At 53.8% G+C, this 15421-nt stretch overlaps 1 protein-coding gene across 16 annotated transcripts in view; it reads left to right on the top strand.

Annotated features, from left to right (window-relative positions):
• Nucleotides 1-15421, top strand: part of DYSF (dysferlin) — a 251913-nt gene that overhangs the window by 145753 nt on the left and 90739 nt on the right. For all 16 annotated transcript variants that reach the window (XM_024242004.2, XM_024242000.2, XM_024242002.2 and 13 more), the window contains 2 exons: nucleotides 8247-8340; nucleotides 8858-8935. In XM_024242004.2, the coding sequence (XP_024097772.1) occupies nucleotides 8247-8340; nucleotides 8858-8935 (172 nt within the window). The remainder of the gene's footprint in view (nucleotides 1-8246; nucleotides 8341-8857; nucleotides 8936-15421) is intronic.

Genomic DNA, 15421 nt, shown 5'->3' with positions numbered 1-15421 from the left:
CTGGCTCCAGCTGTAAATTAAATGGGGTTGCACTCTCGCCTGCTATTCCACTTAAGGTTGCAATCAGCCCTGATTAGAAAGGGAGTCTGTGTGTTCCTGCGTTCCATTCTGTCTTTTAAAGGGTTCCCCTCCTTTGGCTTGGGCTCCTGGCCTGTGTGGGGTTTCCCTGCAAGCTGAGGCTGGAGCAGCCAGGGAAATGAAGTGGGCCCTGGGTTCCCCACAGCCCTGACTTGGCATTCAACCATCTGTAGCTCCAGAACTTTGCTCAGGTACTTTGAGCTCTGATGGGGTAGTAGGAGCCTGAGAAGAGCCTTGAGAGTGGGCAGGAGGACCCCAGGTTCTGCCAGCTAATTTGCTGTGTAGCCCCAGGGAAGACCTTAACCTCTCTGGGCCCCAGTTTTCTTGCTTATCAGGTGGGAATGCTAAAAACACAACAAAAATAATAACCTCCTCTTATGGAGCAGGGGTCAGCAAACTATGCCCCACAGGCCAAATCTGGCCCTCTGCCTGCTTTTGTAAATAAGGCTTTATTGGCCGGTGGCTCACACCTGTAATCCCAGTACTTTGGGAGGCCAAGGCAGGCAGATCACCTGAGGTCAGGAGTTTGAGACCAGCCTGGCCAATATGGTGAAACCCCATCTCTGCTAAAAATACAAAAATTATTCAGGAGGCTGAGGCAGGAGAATTGCTTGAACCTGGGAGGCAGAGGTTGCAGTGAACTGTGATCATGCCATTGCACTCCAGCTTGGGAGACAGAGGGAGACTCCATCTCAGAAAAAAAAAAAAAGGCTTTATTGGCACACAGCTGGTACTCATTCACCTACGTAGTGCCTGTGGCTGCTTTTGTGTTACAACAGCAGCCGAACAGTTGCAGCAGAGACCCTATGGCCCACAAAGTCAAAAGTAGTTAGCACTTGGCCCTTTATAGACAAAGTCTGTCAACTTTTGTTCTAGGGCATGTACCATGGGCCAGCCATTGCCTTCTGCCCTGTCCGCATAGTATCTCATTTAACCCTTCCAGCAATTCTAGGAGATAGGGTCTGTCAGCACTCCCATTTCATTTTACACTTAAGCAAACTGAGGCAACCGAGAAGCCAAGTAGTAATTGTTTAGCTGTGTTTCCTCCCATGAATATTGTGAAACATTTTATGGATAATGGTTGGGTTGTGCAGGGTTTATAGTAGTGTACACTACATCATTGTGTTGGCATTTGGATGTCCCAGCAAAGCCCGTAGTGAAGAGAGTGAAGATGGTGAAGACCTGGAAGGTCACCCTAGAACTGTGCTGGTCAATGTTTAACAACTAGGTCTCCAGAACAAAACAAAACAAAACAAAACAATCCCCAGCCCTGGTTTGTAGCATTTGCTGATTTCCATGGTGTAGCTGTTCCTGCCATGACCAATTTCAAGCTAGCTATGTGGCACCACTGAACACAGAGCTGGGAAGAGACGGGCAGTAGCACACTGATACATAATATTTCCATCGCAGATACATGAGATGGAAGCAGCCTCAGGAGCAGAGATAACGGGAAAAGGTAGTACAAGAATTAGAATGGGCCAGGCATAGTGGCTCATGCCTGTAATCTCAGCACTTTGGGAGGCTGAGGTGGGAGGATTGCTTGAACCCAGGGAGGTTAAGTCTGCAGTGAGCTGTGATTGCGCCACTGCACTCCAGCTTGGGTGACAGAGCAAGACTTCATCTCAAAAAAAAAAAAAAAAAAAAAGAAAAGAAATTAGAATGATTTCAATATTTACCACCTTGAGTTTTTAAATATTGTTTCTTTAGTGGTAAATGTATATGATTTAATTTTTACTAATGGCTGTGTTTAACAACTGGCTTGCAGAATTCCTGAAAATATAATCTGCTCTCGTGAACCACATGCGCTCACTCCAGCACCTGCTGCTCTCAGGGGCCCCCTGACCCCTTTTACATAAGAGATGGGGGATGGCCCCCAGCAGTAGTGCCTCTTCCAACAGCCCTGCCACAGGTGCTCTTCAGGCCCATCCTGTGTAGGAGTTGAGTCCTCCCCATAAAGTGAAGGACGGTAGCCAGCCTCCAGCTGGTCCACACCCATCTGCTTGACTCTGCTGGAGCAGGGAAGGTCTCTGTGGCCTTCCTGGTAGCCCCTGAGATGTTTCCTTTCTGGCCACTGTGGGGCTTTCCCCTGCCTGCTCAGCCCCAGGAAGCCTCACTGCTTAGCCTGTGACTTGTTGCTGTGTCCACCCCTGTTGTGGCCCTTCTGTCACCTTACTATCTCCACTTTATAGATCCTGAGCCAGAACTCTAGGCCCTGTTTAGAGCAAGGCACCATTGCAAACAGAGGGTCTGCAGACAGAGGGCACAGACACCCCGTGGTGCAGAAGGAATCTCAGACATGCTGGTGGGCTCAATCTTGGTACTGATCTGATTTAGGTGGGTTGAGGAGTCCCCTTTGTAGGCTGTGTTTCCCCAGAACCTGACTATCTCCTCCCGGCTGTGGTCCTTGGATATTAGTCCTTGGCAGACTCAGGTGAGTTTGGCCATTGGCTGTGGGGACCCCTGGAGGAGCCCTGTGGCTCTGGGAGGCAGAGAGTTCCTCATATTCCTATGCTCAGGCTCCTCCAGGGAGCCGTGGCTTCCAGCCGGGCAGCAGTGGGTTGGAGGCCACCCAGTCCCCTGGACGAGCAGCAAGATCCCTTACACAGCTAGCCCAAGGTGGAGTGCGTGGCCACAGACCGCGTGGCTGCCAGCCCCAGCCTGGGAGTTGCGGTGGCATGAGCTATCAAGGCAGGAATGTGACTGTGGGAAACCCAATGCCCTGGGCCTGGCCCTGGGGCTGGGCAAGAGTGTGTGTGTGTGTGAGTGGGGGTGAAAGGTGGGTGGGCAGAAACCAGGGCATCAGCCTCTCCTACAGCTTGGCTCTGCACGGGGCTCAGAGTGGGAGCAGAGGCAAAGCAGCCCTCCCTGTCCTGGCCTTGTCCACCTGGCCAAGCCTTTCCTCTAAGCTCCAGTGTGCTGCTGCTGCTCTCCCAGTTCCAGCACCCTCCTTCCTCTCCTCCAGGAAGCCTTCCTGAAGGGGCTTCCAAAGGCCTACCCCATTCCATCCAACCTCACAGATGGCCTCATCCTGGGTTGTAAGTGAGTCCACATTAATCCCTTTTTCCACAGTAACATCAGACCCGACTCTGAGCTTCCTGAAGGTAGGAGGTGCTATCTGATGCACCTTGCCTGTCCTTTGCCCTGGGACCTTAGGCCTGGGTGCTGCACATGTGGCTTAGGGCGAGGGAATTCTGTTGATTGATAGCATGTGATAAATCTTCATTGGATGCCCACTACATGCCCGATGTTGGGCTGGGTGCAGGGGATAAAGGAGTGTGTATGTCTTGCCTGCATACATGGAGGGTAGATTCAGGGGAGAAGCTAGGAGAGGCTGGGTAGGGGCTGCTGCTGAAGGCTGGGCAGCCAAGAAGGTGCCCATGCCTCAGAGATGATGCAGCTAAGGAAGAGCCTGAGTTAGCTCATTTGAGAAGACATTCCAAATGGAGAGGACATCCCTGTGTAAAGGCCCGGTGGCAGAGGAAAGATTATGAATTCAAGAAATTTACAGAAGGCCAGAGGGGAGGAGTATTATCTAACAAGAGCCTAGAGAGATGAAAGAGTTAAACCGGGTACCTGCCAAGGACTGTGGGGTATCATTTCATTCAGTTTTCACTACTAGTTCTCTACAGGGCACAGTTCCCCCTAACCTGGCCACAGGGGATATTGGGCAATGTCTGGAGACATTTTTAGTGGTCATAACTCAGTGGAGATGCTACTGGTATCTAACAGGTAGAGGCCAGGGATGCTGCTAAACATGCTACAATGCACAGGACAGCCTCATAGCAAAGAATATTCTAGCCCCACATGTCAATAATGCCAAGGTTGAAGAGCCCCGCATTTTCCACAGTAGCCCTGTGTAGGTGCATGTGAGGCTATGTGTGTTAGAATGCAATTTTCAATAGGATGGGCAGGGATGGCCTCTCTGGGCAGGTGCCACTGGCCACATGAGCAGCAATGACCATTTCACAACTTGAATGGGCAATGCCTGGCACAGAGTAGGTGTTTCGTAAATGGGTGACACATCAGAGGAGAGACTGACGGGAGGGAGATGCTTCCCCAAAGTTCCCAGATTGGGTTTTTAAGAGGCTTTGTTACTTGCTTTGAGAGAAATTCCCCAAGCTTGAGCCACGCTGATGTCCACATCTGAAAACCAGAATGTACTTCAAAATCAAGAAGGCATGACATTGGCGGATCCCCACCGGGCCGGCCCGTGTCATCTGCCCTCCTCAACGCCGACACAGTTGTCTTTCCCTGAGGCAGGTGCCCATTGTTCGTGAGTTCACTCACTTGTTCACCAATGATGTGTTGAGCACCTGCTGCCTGTGAGGTGCTCTGCTGGGTGATGGGTGCACGCTGGGCACCTGGCTGGGCTCTCAGTGGGACAAGCAGATGGGTGCTCGCAATGTAAAGTGGTGAGTGCAGTGGCTGGGGAAATTCAGGGCGAAGTGAGAGAGCCCAGGAGGGGTACCTAACACATCCTTGCAGGGTGACTTTGATGATAAGACTGCATGGAAACGTCAGGGGACACATGGGGCAAGGGCCTGGGGGCAAGAAAGGAGACCTCAGAGTGTCCCAGCTGGTGTGAGCAGGTAGCGGGTGTAGGGGTTTGGTAGTGTCTTGACTGCCAGAGACTCAATTTAGAGGCCACAGCGGGCCAGGAGGGAGGGGTGGCCTTCCGTCTGCTCCTGGGGTCTAATGGGGATGTATGGAGAGCCCAGGCTCCCCTGGGAGGGCCAGTGGACCAGAGGATATAAGGATGTTGGCCAGGCGTGTAGGTGGAATTTTGCCCAGATTGTGAATCAAGGCGGTACAAAGAGGGACTGAGCTTAGTGGCTTCCCTCAGCCTGGCTCTGGGGGTGTCTCCCCTGGTCCCTCAGTAATGCTTCTTCCCAACAATCCCCATCTGTCTCCCTGAGGTAGAGGGAGAAGGTCAGCACTTGGGTGGCAGATGGGGTAAGGGTGGGCAGCAGGCCCCTGGACCAGGTGTGGTGTGGCTGGGCCCCTCCTCTGGAGCCAGGTCAGGTTTTGGAACCCAGGCAGTGTGAGGGGCATTCCCAGAGGGAGCGTTGGTTCCTCCCCCTGCGGGACAGTCACTTGCAGGGCCAGGGACTCAGTGACGTCCACATGGAAATCCCAAAGAGGGAGATGCTGCTTCTGATTGCAGGCAGGAGGCCCTGCCCTTGGACAGAGACCCAGAACGTGCTGCCAGAACCTCAGACAGAGGCCTTGGAAGTGGTGCTGACAGGGGCCCGGTGAGGGGGGCCATCTAGAGGAGGTGCGAGGTGAGTGGGGATGTGCACTGGCAGCCATCCGCGAGCAGGGAGGTCCCTGCAGGCGCTGGGAGGGAGAGAGGAAGGATGGGGCCCTGGAGCTGGAGGTGCCTCCCTCCCTACATTCACCCTAGCCCCCTACCTGTGAGTGGGGCACATGTGTGTGGCTGGACTGAGGTAGAAGGACCACAGAGTCCATCCTGCCTACCTGCAGCTGAGTCCACCCCCTATCCTCCCTACTCCCACTGCTCCCACCCCTTACCAGTGTCCCAGCAGCTGGAGGTGCTGGAGATGCAGGCATCACGCATTATTGCACCTGGGGGCTGGCCAAGCCTTATTTCCAGCGTCCTAACCAGCTTTCCCTAGTGTCCCAGCCTCCCAAGTCTAAGAGGCCTGCTGGGTCCCCAGGTTTGCTTTGCGTTTGGTGTTGCACACCCTGCAGCCAGGGGGATGTTCTGTGGTCATTCATTCACTGCTGGGCTTGGTGCTCCCTCCAGTGGGTTGCCAGCGCCGCAGGGCCAGGCCAAACGCCTCTCCTGGCAGGGGCCCAGGGCTTCCATACCTGTTCACGAGGGAGGATTTCAGGCCTTTGGGTCCGTGAGAGAGAGCGAGAAAGGGAGAAAGAAATTCCATGTACAAACCACCACTGCCTGGAGGCACTGGGAGAGGCCCTTGCTGGTTTGCTTGATTCTTACTGAAATGTCCACTTTTACACCTTGGAATCATTTTGAACAATATGAGTGATGTGAACACCACTTCCAGCACATGACAAACTTTATAGTTTATGACACACCTTCTCCTCAAGCCCTGTGCCTTCTCCCATAAGGTCATTGGTAGCTAGCATTTCTTGAGCATTTACTGTGAACCAGAAAGTGTGCTAAGAACTACATGTTCTCTATCTTCTTTAATAATCAAAGCAACTCTCTAAAATAGATACTGTGTAATTATCCCAAATTTATAAAGTGATTGATTCAGAGAAGTTAAGCAACTTGCCCAAAGTCACACAGCCAGTAGTAAACAGCAGGGCCAGAGCTGGAGCCCGAGGAATCTGGTTTCAGAGCCCATGTTGAAGTTGTGGCCAAAGGAAGAGGAGAGTCCGGGCATCTCCCTGTCAGAAATGAGGATGTCCTGTGGTGGAAGTCAGAGCCCACCCAGGGATAGCAGGACCTTGGAGAGTCCCCTGGGAGAACAGAGGGACTCAGCCTTTCCCAAGTGTGTGTTTTGCAGGCCCTTTGCAGCAAGGGAGCAGAGGAAGACCCAGCCTACCTTTAGGATGCAATTCTTTGTTGACCCAGAGTGATCAGGGCAGGCTTTGCTTAGGTGTCCTAAGATGATCTGAAGACGGGGAGGCCTGGGATGGTTGGCGGCACCTCTGGCTGTGGAACAGCATAAGCTTGCTATGGGAGTGAGTGCATCTGGGACAGCTTTGAGGAGCATGGTTTGCCTGAAGCCAAGGGCTAGGTTTGGGGGAAGAAAGCCTTGGTGTTGGATGGGGAAAGATAGGGTGGGTCACTGGGGGTCTGACTGGGAGAAGACTGGACTGGACTTTCCAGGCCACCGAAGGATTCAGGCTGAGGAGCTGCATAGTGGCCGAGGGTGATGAAGCTGGTTTTGGCTTGGGGATGGCCGGCCAGAGGTGGGAGAACAGGTGTCCAGGGAGGTTTCTTGGACAAGGGGGTCTGGGACTGAGCCTTGAGGGTGGGCATGGTTTGGAGAGCAGGGGCACAGTAGCGGCAGTGGTGTCTTGTGTTGGAGGCACTGGGGGGCTTTGTAGCTTCAGAGCCTGGGGAGAGGTTGAAATTCTTGGGAAATGGTTCCAGGGTGAAGGTCAGGATGGCCCAGCAGAAGAATCCTGGGAACTGGCCACTCTGGGTGGGCCTGGGTGGGAGGAACGGGCTGTCTGAGGAAGAGGCCAGGGTTTTCTTTCAAGGGTGTGTACACATTTGTGAGATGTGGGACTGAACAAGGAAGTGGAGCAGAGACCGTTTTATTACCTAACCCCACCCCTCTGAAATGGAGCAGGCGACAGTTTGGGTAGTAGGCAGAAGGGAGAGGAGAGAGGCACTTGGAGAAATCTGAGTGAGTGCAGGGGGAGCAGACAGCACGGGGTGTCTAGTAACCGCCCCCAACTCTCCCCAGTCCCTCTGTAGGCTGTGGCTTGGGCTTCTGGCCCTGGGCTGAGAAAGTGCATCGGAGAGCTGGGTGTCTGGCCCAGGGAAGTGGTCTGGTCTTGGTGCTCCCCAAAGTGGTTTGTGGCTCAGTGGTTGGAGCCCAGTGCTAATGAGGGCGAGGTGGCAGGGCTGACCATCTAGCTTTATACACAGTAAACAGACAGCTTGGCTTCCAAGCCTGACTGTCCACCCACCCCTGTCCCCACCTCTGGCCTCAGCCTGAGCCTTGCCCACCCTCAGCAGAGTGGGAACTGGTGAGAGATGGTGGGTGTGTGGTGCAGCTTCCTCCAGAGCTTGGGACCCAGCTTGATGTTAGCAGGGGGTGGCAGAGATGGGGACCCAGAGATGCTGGCCTGGAACCTCCACATTTCGATTCCACTGGACTTGTCCCTAGTGGGCAGATCCCCATTTGATTCTCCCCTGGAGAGCCCCTTCGAGTCATTCCTTCTAACCTCTTTGCCTGGAACAACTAAAAATTCCGTTCTGGCCCATCTGGTCTTCACTAGAGCGGGAGAAGGATTTCCTACAGTCCTTTGGTGCTTTGACATTGGAGTCTGGTGATTTTTTAGGAGAGGATGAGCTCCCCAGAATGAAATTAGAGGCTGACGGCTCAGCTTTCAGCAGCGGAGAGATCTCCTGGCCCTGGGGATCTAACTCTCTGGGCTAGTCTCCCTGCCACCCCCAGGCCTGGGGGCAGAATCTGCCATAACCAGCTTCGTGTCTCCAGGGCGGCGTGATGGATGACAAGAGTGAAGATTCCATGTCCGTCTCCACCTTGAGCTTTGGTGTGAACAGACCCACGATTTCCTGCATATTCGACTGTAAGTGAGGCTTCGAGGCCTCTATGGGGTGATAACGGTGTGTCACCTTATGCTTCTGTTTGGATGGAGTTATATGATCAGATGTGTATGTGGGGCTCTGGGGAGCTGAGTCTGTGTGCTTTTTAGTGGGTCAGTGCTGTGTGTATGTGTGTGTGTGTGCACACATGTGTCCGTGCCTGTCTGTGTGGTGTGTCCACCCACTCAAATCTGAGATCAGGCATTTAAGGCCCTGTGCTCTATGGCTGCTCCCATTGTCTATTTGGCCTCCCCTCCTCCCCTCTTCCTCTACCTCTTCTCCCCAGCCCTAGCCTGGCCCAAGGACACGTTAATTAGTCAGGTGTCCGCTTTCAAGCTGTGGTCTGTTCTCCTGACCTCGCATAGTGGCCTGTGTGGTTTCCCTCATTCAGCCCCTCTGTCTGCTGCCCTTTCTAGGGACAGACTCCACCTCCCCCCGAGCCCCAGCTCTTAACCACTCCAGCCACTCACTCTGGCACCTCTATTTTTTCCCTTGGTGAAGATGGGAACCGCTACCATCTACGCTGCTACATGTACCAGGCCCGGGACCTGGCTGCGATGGACAAGGACTCTTTTTCTGGTAGGTGGGAGAGAGGCAGGAGAGTCAGAGACGGTGGGCTGAGAGCTGGGAATGGAGACATCTGGCTTTCGGGCAACAAGGGGTGCTGTTTGCTGGGTGCATGGAGGTGGGTGCTGCAGGGTCCTGTGGCTTCTTGGTCGTCAGGTGCAGCAAACTCTTGTCCATGGCCTGCTGGATTCCTTGGTAGGATCAGACTTCGCTGACTGTCCCCTCTTTCCTGAAAGCCCCTCTGGCCTTGGCTCTAGCCGCCAGTCTCTGGAGGGTCCCTGCAGCCTCCTCCCTGACCTGCTCCTCCTTGATGCTTCATTGCCCTATAAGCCTGATGCTCCAAGAAGTCTTGTCTGTGTCTTCTCTCTGGGCACCAGGGTCCCCCAACTTCTCCACCTTCACTCACCTCAGTTCATCCTGTGCAAACCTCCATGTGACCTTGCTCCCCAGCTCCCCCCACCCAGATCCAGGCTGCCTCTGCATTTCCTGCCGTGGCCCTGGGGTTGGCAGCCATCTGTTACCCAGGATGGAAATTCTCAGTCACCCAGTCCTGAGGATTCTACCTCCTGAATCCCTCTCAGATCTGTTCCCTCCTCTTTAATGTCACACTGCCATCTGACACTGGCCTTGCCCCTTTGTATGGGGCCTTGCCTGTTCTGGTTATCTCCTGATCTCCCTGGCACCTTCTGCACTGCCCCAGACACACCTGATCACATCCCTCCCCTGATTTCAAGTATAGACACTGACAGATAACCTCCAACTCTTCAGCACAGCAGACAAGTCCCTTGTGACCTGACCCTGTGGTCCTCACCTGGTTCACCTTTTGCTCATTGCCTTCTATCCAGTAGCTCCAGCCCCACCAACTCTGTCCACGTTGCCCACGCCTGGCCTTTGCACTCAGTGCTCTCTCTGTCTAGAACACATTTGCTCGCTATTTCTAACCAGCAAACTCCTAGTTATCCTTCAAGGCCCAGCCCAGATGCCCTCTGACTTCCCCAAGCCAAGCTGGTTGCTCCTTCCCTCAGCACTTGGCCAGTTCCTCACCAGCACCTCCCTCAGAGGCCTTCCCCTCTGCACAGATCAACAGTGGTCTGTCTCTGCCACCTCCTTCCTGCTCTGACCATGAGCTCCCCAGGAAAGGGTCTTGTCTTACCTTTGAACCTGCAGCACTTGATGGCTAAAGAACAAACACTTGCTGAGTGCTCACTATGTGCCCAGGCATTTTGCTGACATTATTTCATGTAACCCTTACGATTGTCCTGTGAAGCAGGTGGTCAACATCCCCATTTTATAGGTGAAGAAACAGAAACTCGGATAGGTTAACTAAATGCTTGCATTAAAATAGCTGCCAAGTGACAGAGCTTGGAAGGGAACCCAAGGCTATCACTGTCTGAGTGCCTGCTGTTTGGTTGAGTAGAACTGAGTTCCATGGGAGTGACTTCCTGGTCACAGCATGGCTCTGCAGCTGATGGCCATCTGCCGGCTTCCTTGCTGGTCCACTCTCCTCCCTGATGTGGGGTCCAGTCTGCGTCCTCCTCTCCAGCAGCTGTGGCCCTCAGTGACCCATCCTCCAGCTCTGTGCAGCCAGGTGCGGGGTGGATGAGGAAGTTCTACCCAATTTTGCTTTGGGGCCAGGGTCCTGAGAGCTCCCTCTTTGGGGCCAAGGTCCTGAGAGCTCCCTCTGCAAGTGTATACAGCAGCAGCCCGCCAGAATTGACAGGCCCAGGCCAGATAGGCATCTGCAGTGGCTAACTTGTCTTGGGAAACTTGTCCAGGAGTCTGACGATTAGAACTTACTCTGAGAAAAAGGACATGGAAGAGTTTATAGCCTTGCTTCCTCTCCCTTCCCGGAAGGGTGTGAGAGGTGAGGGTGCAGGGAGCGGGTTTGTGAGAGGGGGGTGGCCAGGTGGGGCCCAGGCAGAAGCCCCCTTGTCCTCTGTGGGCCCTGCGGGCCGAGGACCCTGCAGAGAGGGGAGGGAACTCCTCCAAGGGCCCAGCGCTGGGAGCCTATGCTCGCCTCTGGAGACGGCATTGGTAGGGCAGTGGCACTGGTCTGCGGAGACGTCACACTTTCCATCCTGGCCCCACCCCCCCCCCAAATAAACATCCCTTGAGCTTTGAGGGCACTGCCCAGGGCTTCCTCAGAGGCCACTGGCTTCTGAATGAAAGGCCCGATTGAGCAGCTGCTGGAAAGGAAAACAGCAGCCAACATGGGTGAACCTATAAAACCCAGAGTGTTTATTTTCACTCCCAAACCCTAAACCAAAGCAATTTCTCCCCTGGAACTGACCCTGGGGCGGCTGGCGGCCGGAGGCTGTGCATGGCCACCGGCTGGCATTTCTCTGAGGAAACTCATGTGTGAATCTGGAATGTCTGGGGCCGGGGGAGGGCCTGGCACGGTGTCTGTCGCTGGTGCAGCTTCCAGCTGCCTGCCGGGTGTCTGGGGCAGAGAGGGCCCTCCTGGAGCCATTCTCCCAGTGCCTCTGACCTGTGGCTCTCTGGCTGGGCCTTTCCCCGGGGGCTCCTACAGCCCTCTGCTGTGCTCTTTGCTTCTCTCTATGTGGTGGGTCTCGGGGGCTGCCCGGACATTGGGGCCATGACCGCTCCTTCTCCCTGGTCGAATGTTTGAGGAGATAGGTAGGGGTTGCCCAGAAAACACTTGTTGAATAATATTGAACTTGGGAGAGGGAGGCTTTCCTAGAGATATTGCCATCCAGACGGCCTGAGGGTTGCACCTTGGGTGGGGTTTGAGTGTATGGCTGGGGTATCAATTCTCTGGACCAGTGGAAGGGCATCTGTGGTGTGTGCTTGTGTGTTTATTAATGTGTGTGCCCTGTGCAGCAATTAGTCATAAAAAACATAAAGTGATACTTAATTCAGTGACTTCTTTTTTTTTTTTTTTGAGACAGAGTTTTGCTCTTGTTGCCCAGGCTGGAGTGCAATGACGCTATCTTGGCTCACTGCAACCTCTGCCTCCCAGGTTCAAGCGATTCTCCTGCCTCAGCCTCCCAAGTAGCTGGGATTACAGGCACCCGCCACCACACCCAGCTAATTTTTTGTGTTAGTAGAGACGAGATTTCCCCGTGTTGGCCAGGCTGGTCTTGAACTCCTGACCTCAGGCGATTCACCTTCCCGGAGTGCTGGGATTACAGGCGTGAGCCACTCCGCCCGGCCAGTTCGATGACTTCTTTTTGTTGTTGGGGTGGGGTTGCCACTGCTTTGTGAACATCTGTGGTATGTACTGGGTTTGCTTTGAAATGAAAAGCTATGACTTGAGAGGACTTAGAACACATCACCAACACCACACCTAGCTCTGCCCTGCCCACCCCTTTGGTGTAGAGTGGGTAGCATTGCTTCCCTGAATGGTAGCCTGAGCTGAGTTACTTTTCATTGTAGATTGGCGTTTCTCACAGGGAACCAGGGAGGAAGGTGTCAGTTTGGCCTCTTCTGCCAGCTAAGAACTGCTGTTGTGGTTGGAGGGATCTTAAGCTCTGCTTGTAGAGCTGCCCGCCCAGATGGACGACCCTCAGGCAGCTCTATCATGAGGTCACCACATTCCATTCCAAGGGATAGCCCTCAGCTTAGGAGGGGCCCAGAAATCCCTCTCTGAGACCCTCCCAGGTCACTGGGCTCAGGGGGTCCAACTTGGCTAACCGAGCCAATGAGAGATGGCTGATAGACCAGATGCCACATCATTTATTAATTTACAGGGGTGAGTACCTCTCAAGAAAGTAGAAGGTCCTGTGCCCTCTTTGCTGGCCTTACAGCTCCAGGTAAGGTCACAGCGGTGGGCCAGGTAGGTGATCCTATGGGATGGTCCTGCCAGACCAGGCTGCAGTGAGGTCTGATGAGCCAGAGCTGCCCACAGCTGGGGCCACGTCTTGATGACCAGTGCCTTAGTTTCCCTCAGATTCAGACTCAGTCCTGGGTGGTGCTGGGGATTTCTTGCTTTTGGGTTTCCCAAGTCTGAACTCCAGTCTTCATTCCCAACCCCTTTTTAAGCATAGCTTTTTGTTAAGGTTGGCTCTGGCTGGGGCAATCCACCAGATGAGCTTAAGGAGGTGTTTTCCAAAGTGCATTGGAGGCTTGTGAAATGCTCCACTTAAAAAGGGTTCCTGAGTAAGAGAGACTGGGAAACACTGCACGCTTCGAGATTTACAATGCACAGTGGCATATGAGAGGCTCTGAGGCGGCTGCAGGGAAGGAGCCTGTTTAATCTGTTTAAGCACTCATTAGCTCCCCAGAGAACCCACCACTCAAAGAACACATTTTGGGAAACACTGATCTACAGGATTCAGTCCAAATTGCTCAGCAGGAATCCAGGACTATTTGTGATCTGCCCCTCCTCTCCTCCTGCCTCCACTGTCCCCACTGCCCTGGTGCTCCCTTCATCCCCTCAGCCAGACCAATGGCTTTCTGCTCCCCGAGTGCCTAAAGTCTTTGGTGTGTTTGCCCGTGCTGTTCTTGTGCCTGGAATGCCCCCTTTTCCTTGGTCTGCACGGCCTACCTGCTCATCCTTGAGACCTGCTTTGGGAGGCCTGACTTGATGCCAGCAGGCGACATTAGGTGCTCCTCACCACTGCCCCTGTATACTTCACTATTAAGTAGCATATCACCTTGTATTATACCCGTTTAGGTTACAATTTCCAACCAGTAGTCACACTCTTAAGAGCCTGGATTACGTCTCATTCATCTTCCTATTCCTAGCACTGTGCTAACCTCCCACAGGGTAGCCAATCAATAATTGTATAGTGAATGAATGATGCATACAAATAACGCAAGAGTGAACATCTTTGTACATACATCTAGCTTTTTGGTGAATCTGGATGACTCCCAGGAATATGGGAAAAGGGTATAAATGGTTTTATGTTTTTCAGGGCATAGTGCCCAATTGCTTTTCTGAAGGGTTGCTGAATTGCTTCCAGCAATAAAGGAGAGTACCTATTTCATCGACTCTTTGCCCACACTGGCTTTTTATAATTTTGAACAATTTTTCTTAATTTTATAGGAAAAATATTGCTGGAGTCTAGTTTTAATTTGCATTGCCTTGATTATCGGCAGTCGATCCCACCCTCTCTGAAGGGCCCTTTCCTATGAGGTGGCATGGTGGAAGCAGCACTGGACTAGGAGTCAGGGGGTCTAGTACATACCATCATGGCCGAGCGACTTAGTTTTCCTGGGGAAAGCTCCCTTTTCAGAAAAATGGGGTGATACTTCCCACTCTGTCCCCGACCCTGGTGGTCTGAGGGGTTGGTGGGAAGGCCAAGGAGGAAAGCTTAGTGTATTGTGAACGCAGAAGGTCCTCCCCAGAGCTCCAGGAAGGTCTGAGCAGCAGGGCTCAGCCCGAACAGCCTGGTGCAGGGCTCTGGATCCAGCTGAGGAATCATCTGCCTGGGGCCTGGTGACAGGTCCCTGACTCCCTTGTGGTGATGCAGTGAGGTAGGATCCTTGTGTGCTCAGGGCTGGATCCTCCCTGGGGCAGCTGTGGTCCTCAGAGCTGCAATCCAAAGTGCTTGCCTCAGCTAGGGCACGCTGCGGGCTGCATATGGCTTGTGGGTGTGGCCCTGGGGAGAGCCCTATGCTGTGATGCACACACAAAACCCAGCCCCCTCACCTTCCCCTCCACCGCTTTTTGGGAATCTGCCTCTCCCTCCTCTTAGCTTTCCTGGAAGAGGGATTTGTCTGTGAGTGTGTCTGGCTGTCCTTCATCTGACCACCTTGCTCTAGCAACACCCCTACTCCCCTTTTTCCTTTTTTTTTTTTTGAGGAGTGGGGTGCCGTGCAGGGAGAGGCCAGGCCCCTGCACACAGTAGCCCAGTGTCTGAGGCCCCAGGCCTCCAGGCCTGCTCTTTACAATGCCTTTGTTGTGTGTTTTTTCCTCCCATGGGCGGGTGGGGCACGTGTGTAGGTCTGGGTGATTTTTGTTTGAAAGCCACCCCCTCCCCGTTCTCCCCCCCAGCGCTGAGCTCATTGCCTGGGCTGGTGGGGCTGCTGGAAGGAGTCAGCCTGCTCGGGGGCCAGCGTGGGGGGTGCTGCCAACACCAATACAGCGTGCACAGCCGCTACAATGTGCAATTGTGATCTTTGTGTAAACGCATTCGGTCTGGGGCCCGCACGCTTATAAAAATAAAGCGTAGGGAAGCACGGGGCGGGGCGGGAACAAAAGGGGCTTTTTCGCTGGCTCTCTAATATGGTTTTATTTATCGGAATGCGCCCTCCTTTCCTTACTGGAACCTGGAGAGGTTCTCTGCCGAGCTTGGAGCTGATGGTATCACAGCCAGACGGTTTCATTAAATGCACAGATGCCGCTGGGCCCTGCCAGGGGCAGGACGGAAGGGGCTCAGGGCCAGCCCTGCCAGGTCCAGTGCATGGAAAGGGGAGCCCCACGCCAGGGAGGCTCCCACCAGGTGGGGGTGGGCAGTTCTCTCTGGCTCCTTCCCCTGCCAAGGGCCTCCCATTGCCCTCTTCTGTTCCACAGAATCAGGCTCAAAACCATTT

The sequence above is a fragment of the Pongo abelii genome, chromosome 12 (genome assembly GCF_028885655.2).
Source record: "Pongo abelii isolate AG06213 chromosome 12, NHGRI_mPonAbe1-v2.0_pri, whole genome shotgun sequence".
NCBI lineage: Eukaryota > Metazoa > Chordata > Mammalia > Primates > Hominidae > Pongo > Pongo abelii.
Note: the sequence above shows the minus strand (reverse complement) of the source record. Positions and strands in the feature narration are given on the sequence as shown.